The sequence below is a fragment of the Mesoplodon densirostris genome, chromosome 16, assembly GCF_025265405.1.
Source record: "Mesoplodon densirostris isolate mMesDen1 chromosome 16, mMesDen1 primary haplotype, whole genome shotgun sequence".
In the NCBI taxonomy this organism is placed as follows: Eukaryota; Metazoa; Chordata; class Mammalia; order Artiodactyla; family Ziphiidae; genus Mesoplodon; species Mesoplodon densirostris.
This window is the reverse complement of record NC_082676.1, coordinates 10,435,950-10,450,146: the sequence shown is the minus strand read 5'-3', so window position 1 is coordinate 10,450,146 and position 14,197 is coordinate 10,435,950. Positions and strand designations below refer to the sequence as shown.

Genomic DNA, 14,197 nt, shown 5'->3' with positions numbered 1-14,197 from the left:
TGGGCTTCCCTGGTGGCGCAGTGGTTGAGAGTCCACCTGCCAATGCAGGGGACACGGGTTCGTGCCCCGGTCCGGGAAGATCCCACATGCGGTGGAGCGGCTGGGCCCGTGAGCCATGGCCGCTGAGCCTGCGCGTCCGGAGCCTGTGCTCCGCAGCGGGAGAGGCCACAACAGTGAGAGGCCCGCGTACCGCAAAAAAAAAAAATAATAATAATAATAATAATAATAATTTCTTGTGATACTACTGTGCTCCCATGAGGATGGCTAAAATGAAAAATGACAAATACCAAGTGTGGACAAGGATGTGGAGCATCTGGCACTTTCTCGGCTGGAAAAGCATAAATTCGTACAATTTGGAAAACTATCAATTTCTACTAAAGCTAAACACAAATATCCCCAAGGGCCCAACAAAGCCACATAATACATGTCCTCAAGATAAGCTCAGGGAGGTCCACAGCAGCACCATTCATAAGACCTCAAGCTGGAAACGTCCCACTTGTCCATCAGGGAGAGATGGGATAGAGGGGTCACAGAATACAGCTGGCCCTGGAACAACATGGGTCTGAACTGCACCAGTCCACTTACTTATATGTGGATTTTTCTCAATAAATAAAGTACCTGTATTTTCATTTTACAGATCTTTAAATTAACTAAGTTTGGGGAAGTTTGTGTTTGATTAGAGATCACAATATGTAAAATCAAAAGAACTAGGGTTTGAGTCCTTATTCTATTCAAACTGTTTGAGCTTCTGCTCTTGGGTGAGTCATTTATTAATTCCTTTGTTTTTGAGGCAAAGATAGCAAGCAGTACCAGTACTTGGATTTTTGACTGGTTGGGGGTCAACACCCCTAACCCCCTCCCTCATTGTTCAAGGATCAATGACTTACTCATACTCTGACTTCATATGGCGGACAGAAGTGAACAAACTACAATAAACATGCAACACGGTCAACCCTTATGAACAAAACATGGAGCAAGAATTAACAGGCATGAGTGAGTACCTGCTACATGACTGCATTTACTTAAAGGTCAAAAACAGGCCCAGCCAATCTCTGTTAGAAGTCAGGATATAGATCAAGACGGGGGAGGAAGGAGGCAAGAGGAGGCTTCTGAGGTCAGAGCCTGTTTATCTGCTGCCAGTTACAGGAGTATGTTCACTTCATGAAAATTCATCAAGCTGTGCGTTTATGATTTGTGCACTTTCCTGTGTGTGTATATATATGTATGGATGTGTATATATGCATAGTTTTTTAAGCAGCTTATTTAGGGAAAAAAACCCTGCGAGGTGGGACAAGTGGTGTTATCTGTTTACTGCCTAGTCCTTTGATTTACCAGGACACAATTGCGTCATTCCTTGTATGAGAGCCTCTAATTGCCTTTAATCTGGAGAACAGAAAAAAGAGGGGAGAGGATGGGGGCGGGGGAGGTTCTCCAGTTTTAAATTTTCTTTGCACTTTCATGGGGACTGACTGTATAAAAGCTAAAAAGTATTCAGATTCAAATCACTTCCTTTTACAGGGTGAGTACACACATTTTAGAAATAGATGTTCTGCACTCCCCCCCTCATTAGCATGAATGTCTCTCCTACAGAAAGAGTGAATTTAAAAAAAAAAAGGATCAATATGGAAACTAACTCTGAAAACAGATATTATGCTTCTGATGGATTTACAGTGATTGGGATAATTTGAAGTTTCCAGAATTTTCCTCTGTCACATCTTTTCTGTTCTCTGCTTCTACCAGGAACAATGGAGTACACACATATTTACCTCCAAATCACTGAAGGCTCACAAACCCCCAATTCCTCTTCCCTCAACAAAAATCACTTCCTCTAAATGGCCATTACAAAAAAACTCAAATAGGAAAGAAAGGGCATAGAGACAGGTTGCAAAATACAATTTGCTGCAGAAATTCAAAGTAAAATGAGCCTTTTAAAAAAACTGAAATGAGCTTTTAAGTTTTCTAAACCAAAACCGTTTTCAGTTTGTCACCTGTAAAGTAGGGCTGTCAGGAGGATGAAATGGGATGATCCACGTAAAACTCTTAGAAGAGCACTGGACACCTCATCAGCACACAATAGGGGGTAGCAACTATTATAATTCTCATCAAATTAATCTAGCACAATCCAAGTGACAAGAACTAACAAACCAACCATCCAAAGCACAACCTGAAATGTGACCCCTGTAAACTCTTTAAGCAAAAGGAAACATCTGGGGACAGCGCGTCCACCTTATGGAGCATGTGGCATGTGTTTTAGGTTGCAGGGGGTGGGGGGTGGCATTCAGCTCTAGTGGACATGACTTTGCAACATGGAGAACGCTTTGCTTATGGAGAACTCTTGAGACCGGACTGTCTAAAGAAAAGCACTGAAGAACTCATCATCAGTTTAAAATAAAGGTTTACCAAAAACACCGAGAGATTCCTCACCTACCAAAATAACCACACGATGCTTCGTATGTTAGCCTGCTCAGGCTGCCATAAGAAAACAACACAGGCCGGGGGGCTTAAACAATGGAAATTTATTTTCTTATAGCTCTGGAGTCTGGAAACTCCAAGATCAAGGTGTCAGCAGATCTGTTACCTGCTGAGGCCTCCTCTCTTGGCGTGCAGACGGCCACCTTCTCCCTGTGTCCTCATGGGCTTTCCTCTCATGCCTGGTATCTCTCTTCGTGTCCTAATCTCCTCTTCTTAGAACACCACTCAGATTAGTTAAGGGCTCACCGTAACAGCCTCGTTTTAATTTAATCATCTCTTTAAAGGCCCTGTCTCCAAATACAGTCACTTTCTAAGGTGCTGGGTTAGGACCTCGACATGTACATTTGGAGAGGGACACACGTCAGCCCGTGACACTTCCCAAACGCTTTCTTCCAACAGCTCAAGACTTCCTTAGCGGCTAAATGAGAAGCTGAACTCAGAGTTAAGAACATAATCCAAACATGAATTTCTTGCCCAGCAGGTTTTTCTTTTTTCATTCTTTCTTTTTTTTTTTTTTTTAAAGACAGGATGAGTCACCTTAAGGACAGTAAGGGGTATGGCTTTTCATAGCATGTGCGCATTCCACTCATCCAGGGGGTCCTAACAGCTGCCCACTCCTACTCCTCCCACCCCCCGGGGGACATGGCAATGTCTGGAGACAGTTTTGGTTGTCACAACTGGGGGGAGGGTGCCACTGGCATCTAGGGGGCAGAGGCCAGGGATGCTACCCAACATCCTACAGTGCACAGGACAGGCTCCCAAGGCAGAGAACTGTCAAACCGAAAATATCAATAGCGCTGAGGCTGAGGATCCCTGAGGTCTAAACTGGCCAAACCCTACCTCATCTTGTGTCACAGCAGATGGCGCAGCAAAGAGAGGGAGAGCCTACCAGGCCCCGTTCCCTCCATAGGCCTCTTCTTCCTCAGGGAGGGCAGCCAGCAGGCTCTTCCCTGGCACTGGGCAAATGCCACAGAGATCTAATTGGAAGAAGGCAATAGTCTCCAGCCCACCCAGCTTTCCAACTCACACAAGAAGCCTTTCTTTCCACGGGGCCCCTTCCAACTGTCCTCTCCCACAAACCTCTCAAACTTTAGACAATGATTAAAGCAACGTTAAGGTCCCAGATGAACTAGGTAAACTAACCATCGTTTAAAAATCATGTTTTTCATGGACAACTTGGTAAAATAAAAAGAATTTTTAAGTCTACAAATAACAAATGCCGAGAAGGTGTGAAGAAAAAAGGAACCCTCCTACACTGTTGGTGGGAAAGTAAGTTGGTGCACCCACTATGGAAAACGGTATGGAGGTTCCTCAAAACACTAAAAATAGAACTACCATATGATCCAGCAATCCCACTCCCGGGCCATATATCCGGACAAAACCATAATTCAAAAAGATGCATGCACCCCAATGTTCATAGCAGCACTATTTACAATAGCCAAGACACGGAAGCAATCTAAATGCCCATCAACAGATGACTGGATAAAGAAGATGTGGTACATGTACACAATGTTATTATTCAGCCATAAAAAAGAATGAAATAATGCCATTTGCAATAACATGAATGGACCTAGAGATTATCATACTAAGTGAATAAGTTAGAGAAAGACAAATATCATATGACATTGCTTATATGTGGAATCTAAAACATGACCTAAATGAACTTATCCATGAAACAGAAACAGACTCACAGACATAGAAGACAGACTTGTGGTTGGTCAGGGGTTGGTGGGATGGGCAAGGGATGGAGTGGGAGTTTGGGGTTAGCAGCTGCGAACTATTATATACAGAATGGATAAACAACAAGGTCCTACTGTAGAGCACAGGGAACTGTATTGATATTCTGTAATAAATCATAATGGAAAAGAATATATATATGCATAACTGACTCACTTTGCTATATAGCAGAAACTAACAACATTGCAAATCAACTATACTTCAATAAAATAGTTTTTTTAAAAAAATAATTTTTAATCTATTAGCACAACCAGCTTATCCCTTTTCTTTCCCCTTTGTAACAATAACATTATATTTTTAGACCAACAGCACCATGTTATTAGCACAGGCCACCACCTCCTAAATGTCAGGCATGACGTGGGCACGTCTACAAACCTAACGAACTATTACTGACTTCATACTTTTAAATGAACTCTGTGTTTTTTACTGAAATGTATTCTAAAAGAAAACTTCCTGTCACTACTACAAAGAGAAAACAAGTATCACTTGGCACAAACAGAAGGAACTATAAACATATTTGCTAACCTTTCAATGTTTGGCCACGAGCCACCTAAAGTGATCTCTGGCTAAGCTTCCCGCAGGCCAAGCTCTGAATACCCAAATCAATCTTTCAAAGTCACATGAATAAAAGATGTTAGCTTTAAAAACAATCAGCACCATTCTATCTCTTTAGGTAAAAGTCATCGAAAAATATGTTACAATGAATCTTTTTCTTTCTAAATTAAACCATAGCTTTAAAAACAATCAGCACCATTCTATCTCTTTAGGTAAAAGTCATCAAAAAATATGTTACAATAAGCCTTTTTCTAAATTAAACCAAAGTCCACTCACGTTTAGGAGGGAAGCTCCAGGCACTTCATGTCTATTCCCAAAGGTGGCCATCAAGTCTGGCCAGCCCTAGTTAATGACTTTCATCACGTGCATCTGGGTAGAGATATTAAAAGAAACTTCTGTTCTGAGAAATAACAGCCCAAAGTCCAAAGACGGATCATTCGACACCCCGCCTCCTCCTTTCTACTTGTTGCATGGTTGGCCGAGGTCAAGGTCAAATGGCCACCCTGCTTTCTTAGGGACTGGCACCCAGGTGGCTCACTGGCCTTCCTCAGGGAAGCCCCGGCAAGAGTGGCGCCTGTATCCAGGCTCTACCCTTCAGCATCTCCACCTGGGTTTGTAATTTCACATCTGGTGTCACTGCCTGTGCCTGGCATGGGCAGGGAGCACCTGGTCCGGGTTTGGTCAGTACAGGCGAGGGCCCACGGCAGGGATTCTGTAACAGGAAGTGGATGGCACAAGTGCAGCTGGGCTGGCAGAGGATGCATAGAACACTTCCTGATGGGCCGCTACCAACGCCTGCTCTGACTGTACTCATCCAAGGGAGCAGAGAGCTGTTAATGCAACTCTCTACTCGTCACAGAGAGGGGACGGGCTGGGGGCCATGCATTTCAGTCACCAGCACAATCCCCCGATATGCTCCCCCCAACACACCCCACCCCCCAATATTAATACCTAATGTTAGGTATTAGGACTGCATACCTAATACCACGTCCACCGTGCCAACAGAAAGACACTGAAAACACACGCACCCCTACATACAGCCCATCCTTCTGATTTGTGATATTTGTTTTTGCCAATTCACCTACTGCCTAAAATCCGTAACCTCGAAAATCAATGCTCACGGCATTCTCGTGGTCATTCAGACATGCTCAGAGCGGAAAAAACAATCCGAGTCACCCACACACATTCCCAGCTGAGGCTGAACAGGGCGAGGATGTGCCTTCTCGTCTCCGCTCTCATACTGTACAAAAGGGTCCTCTTCATGGCCTGTTTAGTGCCATGTGTCCTGCATTTCTGTGCTTTTTGTTATCTATTTCACTGTTTAAAATGGTCCCAGCACTGTCAGCATTCCTAAGAGCAAGAAGCCTGTGTTGTGCCTCATGGAGAAAAATACATGTGTTACATATAAGCTTCCTTCAAGGCATGAGTTGCAGTGCTGTTGGTCATGAGCTCAATGTTAATGAATCAACAACATATTTAAACACCGTTTCTTTCAACAGAAATATACCTAACACAATGTTCTCTACTGATGAGTCAACTGAAATGTTGTAGCCCGAGGCTCACAGGAACCTAACCCTATATTTCCCCCTAGGAGCTGTGGTTCACTGTTCGCTAATTCAGTGCTGGCAGGGACTTCACAGAACAGAACTACTGCAAGTAATGAGAATCAACTGTATTGCATACCTAATACTACCCTCCATGATGTCAAGAGAGACAGGCATTTTAACATCACAAATCAGAAGTGACAGCTTCAATAAAAAGTTCAGAACTTCCCACTGAATAAACACATCCGTATAAAGAACTCCCTACGCGGGCACTGTTCTTCGTCCACATCAACAGCGAATTCACATCACTGATGCACCCTCGTCCTGGCATGGCATGAGCACCTCTGCAAAGGAGCACGTGGCCTGCAGCGGCCCTGCCACTACAGATTTAGTCATTTGAGGTCTGAGAGAGCTTCTGGCAGAGTCAAGTCCTCTGTGGCCATTTTCTGGCCAGAGTTCTTACTCAACCAGACTCTCTACAAAGTTCTAGAAAGAAGAGGAGATCGTGTTACCCAGTGCAAGAGTCCGCATAAGGCTTGGTCCCTCTTCCAGGCTGTGCAAAGAACAATTTCTGACGTTCTCTGAGGGCTCATATCTACTCTGCATATATTATGCCCAACCACATGGGCTCTTACTATGTCGCCACTTTACGGAAGAGGAAACTGAAGCACAGGAGGGAAAAGACAGTGGTCTGGGACTTCCCAAGTGGCACGGTAGTTAAGAATCCACCTGCCGGACTTCCCTGGTGGTGCAGTGGTTAAGAATCCGCCTGCCAATGCAGGGGACACGGGTTCCAGCCCTGGTCCAGGAAGATCCCACATGCCACGGAGCAACTAAGCCCGTGCGCCACAACTACTGAGCCTGTGCTCTAGAGCCCGCGAGCCAGAACTACTAAGTCCACGTGCCACAACTACTGAAGCCTGTGCTCTACAGCCTGTGCTCCACGACAAGAGAAGCCACGGCAATGAGAAACCCGCGCACCACAACGAAGAGTAGCCCCCGCTCGTCGCAGCTAGAGAAAGCCCATGCTCAGCAACAAAGACCCAACGCAGCCAAAAAAAAAAAAAAAAAAAAAAACCTCACAGTAGACAAGAGAAATAAAAGCATATGTCTATACAAAGACTTGAATGTTCTTAGCAGTGTTATTTACAATAGTCAAATACTGGAAATAATCCAAATGTCCATCTTGGTGAACAGATAAACAAAATATGGTATATCTACACAATGGAATTCTATTAAGCAATAAAAAGGAACTTTAAAGCTATTGTGCTAACAAAAAAGGAGACACACACATGGAGAACAAAACTAGTTGTTACCAGTGGGGGGTGGGGGGTGCTAAATAGGGGCTGGGGAGCAAAAGGTACAAACTACCGGGTGTGAGATGAGCTCAAGGATGTACTGTACAACACAGGGAATATAATCAATATTTTTTAATAACTGTAAATGGAAAGTAACCTTTAAAAATTGTATAAAAAAATTAAAAATTAAAATTAAAAAAAATATGCTGTGAAAAAAGGCAGATACAAAGACAACATATTTTATGATTCCATTTATATGAAATTTCCAGAAAGGGCAAACCTATGAAAACAGAAAGCAGATCAGTGACAGCCTGGGATGAACTGCGAACAGGCACGAGGGAACTTTTCGGACTGATGGAAATGTTCAAAAACTGGATTGTGGGGATGGCTGCACAAACTCTATAAATCTACTTTAAAAAAATCAGTTGAGTTGTACATTAACAGTGGATGTATTTTTATGTGATGTAAATTATACTTGAATAAAGTTATTTATATTTAAAAAAAGCTGAAATAGACTGTACCTAAATAGTCAGCTCTTTCTTAACCCAATTCATCCACAACTTCCTAATGCCCCAAGTCCAAATACATCAAAAATCAAAGCAGCCTTGTCCAATTTGGCCACAAAACTCCGAATTATTACTAAGAGAAGGCAAAGTCTCAGTTCTGCCAGAGCTGCTTTCGACAATATCTATCACACCAGGGCGTCTACATACCTGGATGGAATAGTTTATGTAGTTAATCATTTCCTGGATTTGATCAGGAAGGAGCAATGAAGTCAATAATATTTCTTTACTTGCTACCATCAAAGGTCCTTCCTCTCAAAGGAGCGTTCCGGAGATCCCCCAAAGCAAACCTTACACAAAGACCTAACTATCACTAACTGTCCTAGTAAAGACCCAGGATGTACTAAGCACTTCGTGTTCCAAACTTAACATGGATTAAGTCTCAAATCAATCCTAGGAGGTATACATAATTACTGTTACTCCCACTTTACAGATAAAAAAATGAGACCCAGAAAGGTAAAGTAATTTCCCCAAGTCACACAGCTAGTGAGTGGAAAACCCAGGCTCTCCAATCCTACGCCCACGCTCCTAACCAATCTCTTGTGTTTCACCAAGAAGAGAACTTCATTTAGCCAGAAGGAAAGCGCATGATGTCAGAAAAATGGCTTCCAGCAACGTGAGGTAAATGCCTTGTGTCCTAACAAAACCACTGTAATAGTTTTCTCAACATCAGGATGTGGTAACTTTCTCAAGAGAGAAAAGAGCTCTGGGTCTACGGGATTCCTCCGGCAAATAAATTGCATGTCTTGGCGACATATGCTGAGTGACCCCAGCATTAATTATACTCTGTCTCCTGGGACCTGTGGCACCTATGTTTTTGGTTTTTTAACCACAAAATCCCCCAACCATCCTACAGCTTTGAGCCATTAGGTAAAAAGAGTTGATCCACCTCCTCACACTGAGTATCCCTATGACCTCCAACAAATTATTTAGCATCACTGAATCTTAGTTTCCCTGTCTATAAAATGAGGAAACTAACTCCAAAAATTCACACAGTTGTTATGAGGATTTAAACACAGCCATTTATCTCAAGTGCCCAGCAAAGAGTCTGATCCATCACAAATATATTTCTTATTCCTTTATCTCCCCCCGCCCCGCCCCCCACCCCACCCCCGCCTTAAACTACAGGAAGCCTGTCCATCTCTCTGTGCTTCCAAAAGCGTTTTCCCAACACCAAGATCCGCAACTTGACAAGCCTACTCCTAAAAATGCAGATTAAATACTAGAACATATAGGCAAATACCTGGAATTCCAGATACATGATTTGAATTTGAATCCATGTCACTGCTTAGGAAATCAATTAGTTCCAAAGTGGCAAATTCTAAAGGAGGAGTGATCTTCCATGCCAATAACAAACAGAAATCTTTTTTTTCCAACTGTCAGCACCACTCCCTCTGGGCCCCTGTAACAACGGTGCATATTTCTATCACGGTAATCATCACTTTTAAATAATTATTTGCATTTTTTTCTCATGCACTGAGTCAGAGGTTCTCAACTATGCCAGCGCATTAAAATCATCAGGGGAGCTTATAGCCAGGTCCCACTCCCAGACTCTTATTTCAAAGGTCTAAAATGGGGCAGGGATGGTAATTGTTTAAGCTGCCCCAGGTGATTCCAATGCAGGGTCAGGAGGCGCGCACCTGTGGTCAGGGCTTGTTTAATTCGTATATGCACCCCCAGACACCTGACACAGCCCCCCCACACACACACAGTAGGCATTTTATAATTGTTTTTGGCACAAATTAATAACTAGAGGAGCTTCGAGTCCACTGATCATATTAATTCATTAAAACACTTACTGAGAAAAAAAACATTGACTGAGGGTGTATGCTTGGCATAGGGCTCAAGTTAATTGTTACCGTTCTTTAGCCTTGAGTGGTCAGGGTTACAACGCGCGCGAACAGTGAAGGAAGGGGTGGAGAGCTGTCGGTCTCTGGAGTCAGAGAGCCTGAGCGCAATCTGCATTTTGCAGCATCTTCCCAGCAGTCCTCGACCTCGCTGGGCTCGCTTCCTCCACTGTGTTCTATCAATGGGGCCTCCTCACCGGGAGATTTAAGGAAGACTTTAAGAAGACAGGGACAAAGACCTCACAAAATGGCAGCTGGCAGCATTCTTCATTTTTCTTAATTCGACGGACACCTGGGGAAGCCAGCCTACTTGTTCACCCTCCTCACCCCCTCCATCAAATATCTGACGCCGCAAAGAGCGGCCGCCACAGGGAAAAGGCCCAGAGAGAACAGGACGCCAAAGGGAAGGGCGGGTCCGAGAGGCCCGGCCCCGCCCAGCTGCGGTTCTCAGCCTTCACCCGTCAACAGCCTCACCTGGGCAGCCTCGGAAAATGCACATTTCCAGGTCCCACCCCCAAGAACTGACCGGCGGGTCTGGGCGGGGCCGCGGAATCTGCATTTTAACCAGCTCCCCTCAACCTTCCCCCCGCAGCTAACTGTCGCAGGCGATGCCACAGACCCTTAAAACCTCAACAGGTCATTGCCATCCTCCGAATAGGAAGACGGCAGGGCGCAAAACATCCGCCCGTCCTCTCTCCCCAAGTGAGGGAAACCCTCACCAGGCTGCCCAGGGGCCTGCCAATGCGGGAAGGCACAGCAGGTGGCAACCCCTACGTCTGCCAGGGGGCTCCTTCTCTCAAACTGTGGGGAACCGTGGAGGGTGGGGGTCTCCTGTCGACCAGCAGGAGCCCTTCTCGCCCTCCTGCGGCTACTAGTTCGGGCGCAGCCGGGGCCGGGAGGGGAAGGCGGCCATCTGGGGGTTGAGTCCCGGAGGCACTGATGGGGAACCCCCCAGGCGGGTCTGCGGAGGAAGCCATGCCTCCCCCGACAAATAAACTGAGCATATCCGGGCTTCCGAGGACTCCACGCGCAGAGCAAGGTTTGATACTGACCGAATCGGAATTACAACGACAAAGAGTAATCAGGAAACAAAATGGTTAAGAGGCAAGGCTGATCCCAATTCCACGCGCGTGTAAACAGCGCTGGGCAGGCCCGGCTTCTCGGGGTTTCGAAAGGAAGGTGGGCATCGGTGCGAGGCAGCCGGGCACTTGGGCCCAAAAGGGACGCGATCGCGCCGGGGGCCCGGGCGGGGGCTTGAGCTGAGCCGAATTCCCTCCTCCCCGCCCGCCCGCCTCCCAGGCCCGGCCACCGGCTCATGGCGCCGGCCAACCTGTCAGGCCCGGCCCGCCCTGCCCGAGCGCCAGGCTCCGGCCGCGCGCGGACAAAGGAAGGCGGCCAGCCCCGGGTCCCGCTCACCCGCCGCGGGGCCTGCTGTCCATCCGCTTCTTCTGGCGCACCGGCTGCAGAGGGATGTTGTCCGTCATGTCGCTCGCGCCGCCCGCCTTGGCCGCCGTGCCCCCCGCGCCGCCTGGGCCGCCGCCCGGTCCGGCCTCCGCGCCACCGCCCGCCGGCGCCGCGCCGCCCCGGGGGAGGAGGCGGCGGCAGCGGGCGGGCCGGGCCCGCAGCGAGGGGGCGAGCTCGCGAGCGCCAGGCCACGCGCGGAGCCGCCCGCGCGGCCCGACCGACGGACACGGGCGCACCATGGGCCCGAGCTACGCGCCGCGCCCTCTCGCCCCGCACCGCGCCTGCCACGGGGGGGCGGCCGGCTGTGTCCGCGCCGCCGCCGCCGCAGTGTCCCCGCCCCCGGCCCGCGCCGCGCGCCCCCCACGCGCGCCCACCCGGCCACGCGCCCCCCGCCCACGCCCCGCCGTGCGCGCGCGCGCCCGATCCCCGCCCCCAACCGACACCACTTTCACGCTCACACACTGCCACGCTCCCTCGGCCTCCATCCTCTCACGTGCTCACCCTTGCACGTTCACACGCGACCCGCACACACACACACACACGCACACTCACTCTCAACTGCTTACTCCGCACCAGCATCCGACCTTCACAATCACACACGTACACCTGCACGCACACACCCTGCTACACTCACGCCCATGAGTCACCTTCGTCCGCCCTGGATCTCAGGCCTCACACACGTGTGCCCCCAGGAATCAGTCACACCGGGGCCCACACTGCCTCACTCCGCTTTCCGGACTCCCTCACCCACCATCCTTCACCATCCCCTACCCTCACTCTCCCACCTGGACCCCTGAGATTCACAAGCACAGCATGCACTTACGCACCTGCACACCCTCGTTCTCACACACACTCCTTCACCTACCTCTGGGGCTGACACACGTACCGTCTCAGTCACCCAGACCAACATCTGCACCTACAGCCTCTCCTACAGTGTCCGGGATCCACTAACTTTCCAAGGACTCGATAAAATTTTAAGAACAGAAAGAAGATGAATAGTGGTGAAGGAAGGAGGGAGAGAAGTTAAAAGTCCATATGTAATGAAAGAGCCTCAAAATGTAACACCGTGTAAACTAACCTACTGCAACTAAAGGAAATCTTGAAGTAGCTACATCTAGTATATTTCATGCGGGATGCGGGTGCTTTTTGTTTGCGATGAACAAGGGCAAAGCCACCAAGGTCTGTGTCTGGGGCCTTGGGCGAAGTGGATCCCAAACCAAGAAGTGTGACTTATCTCATGTTCCGATGAAGTTCCTCAAGAAAAGCATGTCATTAGACGTTGCTGCATGGCACCTTTGAAGGGAAAACAGCATTCTTTGGCTAACTGACTCCGTCTGCTTTGCATCCTGTACCTAGGGCAGTGCTAGGTGCACAGCATGATACACAGTCAACTCGCAGTAAAGGCTCATTAAGTGGAGGAAATGTAAACATGCTGACCCACCAATTATGACATCAGAGGAGGCCCCACCCCCTCCCACCTGCTCCCTTAAGGTCCCCTCTCAAACCCCACCCACCTCAGACCCCTTTCTCCACTCCACTACCACACAAGGTCACAGACAAGACCGAAGAGATTCTGGCCCTTTAATCCAAGTTCCCCCACACAGCTGGTGTTCAGTAAATGTGAGCTCTTGTTTTAATCAAGCACCTAAAGCACACGTGGAGTCCCACATTTAATCCTCCCAGCCCTGCCAGCTGAGTCTAAATGGTCACACCCATTTCACAGGTGAGGAAACAGAAACTCAGAGTGGCCTGCACGAAGCAACGTGATTAGGAAGGAACTCAGCTGGGCTCCCAGGCCCGGTCTTTCCTGATCCAGAAGGCAGGAAAAATGCCCTCCAGTGACCAATGGATTCAGTTATCATGACATTTCCAGGTACCTATTAATCCTGATTCCAAATATCTTCCAGCTCCCTCTGATCCTTGTGGAGCCCACCTGTGGCCACCCTTGTCAGGCTGTGCCCTCATTGTCTAGAATATGCAGTAATAATAGTGGCTCCCTCATCTGAGATCCTGTATCCCTTCCACCATCTCCCAACTGTAGAACCAGAGGCAACTTACAAACTGCTGAGGCTCAGTTTCCTCATCTGTAAAATAGGGATAGTACCAGCCTCAGAGGATTGTTGGAAGGGTTAAATGAGCCAATCATGTACATAAAGCAATTCGAAGAGTGCATACACAGAGGGAGAAGGTGGGCAGTTCAGGATTGTTGGAAGAATTCAGGGCAATAATAGGAACATGTAAAGCACTTAGTGCAGTGCATGCCACAAGGTCAATTCTCATCAAGGTTAGCTATTAAAATTTCTTGTCCTCCTCCTACAATGAATATTATTATTTTTTTCCCAATTAAAGAAAGAACACCACAGTGTTATCAAATGGTGGTCTCTGGACAAAAAGATTCTAGGTAGATTCTTGAAATATAATTCAGTCACTAGATTATTTTTTGTAGTAGTTAGTACAGAGAGCTCCATATCCCATCCCATACCTACCTTACCTCATATCCACCCCCACCCCAAACCCAGCAGTCTCCCTTATTAACATTTTGCATTACTGTGGTACATCCAAGTGGATCTTAAAATTTTCCTTCTTTATGTTTTGTCTATACTTTCTGCTTTTTCTCTAGTGAACAGGTATCACTTTTACAATGTCTTTCTTTAAGTAAATACATTTTTAAAAGACCAAAGAGCCCCCTCAATCTCCAAAGGTAATAACATTTTCAT

At 47.2% G+C, this 14,197-nt stretch overlaps 2 protein-coding genes across 2 annotated transcripts in view; one reads left to right on the top strand and one right to left on the bottom strand.

The window, feature by feature from the left end:
- Window positions 1–11,574, bottom strand: part of ATP9A (ATPase phospholipid transporting 9A (putative)) — a 134,627-nt gene extending 123,053 nt beyond the window's left edge. Inside the window, exon 1 of the mRNA XM_060119944.1 lies at window positions 11,433–11,574. Coding sequence (XP_059975927.1) covers window positions 11,433–11,500 — 68 coding nt within the window. The 5' untranslated portion in view covers window positions 11,501–11,574. The remainder of the gene's footprint in view (window positions 1–11,432) is intronic.
- Window positions 11,499–12,277, top strand: LOC132476889 (proline-rich protein 2-like). Its single transcript, XM_060079159.1, has 2 exons — window positions 11,499–11,973; window positions 12,150–12,277. Exons 1-2 carry the CDS (start codon window positions 11,499–11,501, stop codon window positions 12,275–12,277), a joined length of 603 nt encoding a protein of 200 aa, XP_059935142.1.
- Window positions 12,278–14,197: the final 1,920 nt, after the last annotated feature.

Bases quoted from the DNA above. Each gene is read 5' to 3' on its own strand.
- LOC132476889 (XM_060079159.1), top strand. From the start codon at position 11,499: ATGTCGCTCGCGCCGCCCGCCTTGGCCGCCGTGCCCCCCGCGCCGCCT. The intron at 11,974-12,149 runs GTGCTCACCCTT...CCTGGATCTCAG, and splicing joins CTCGGCCTCCATCCTCTCAC to GCCTCACACACGTGTGCCCC.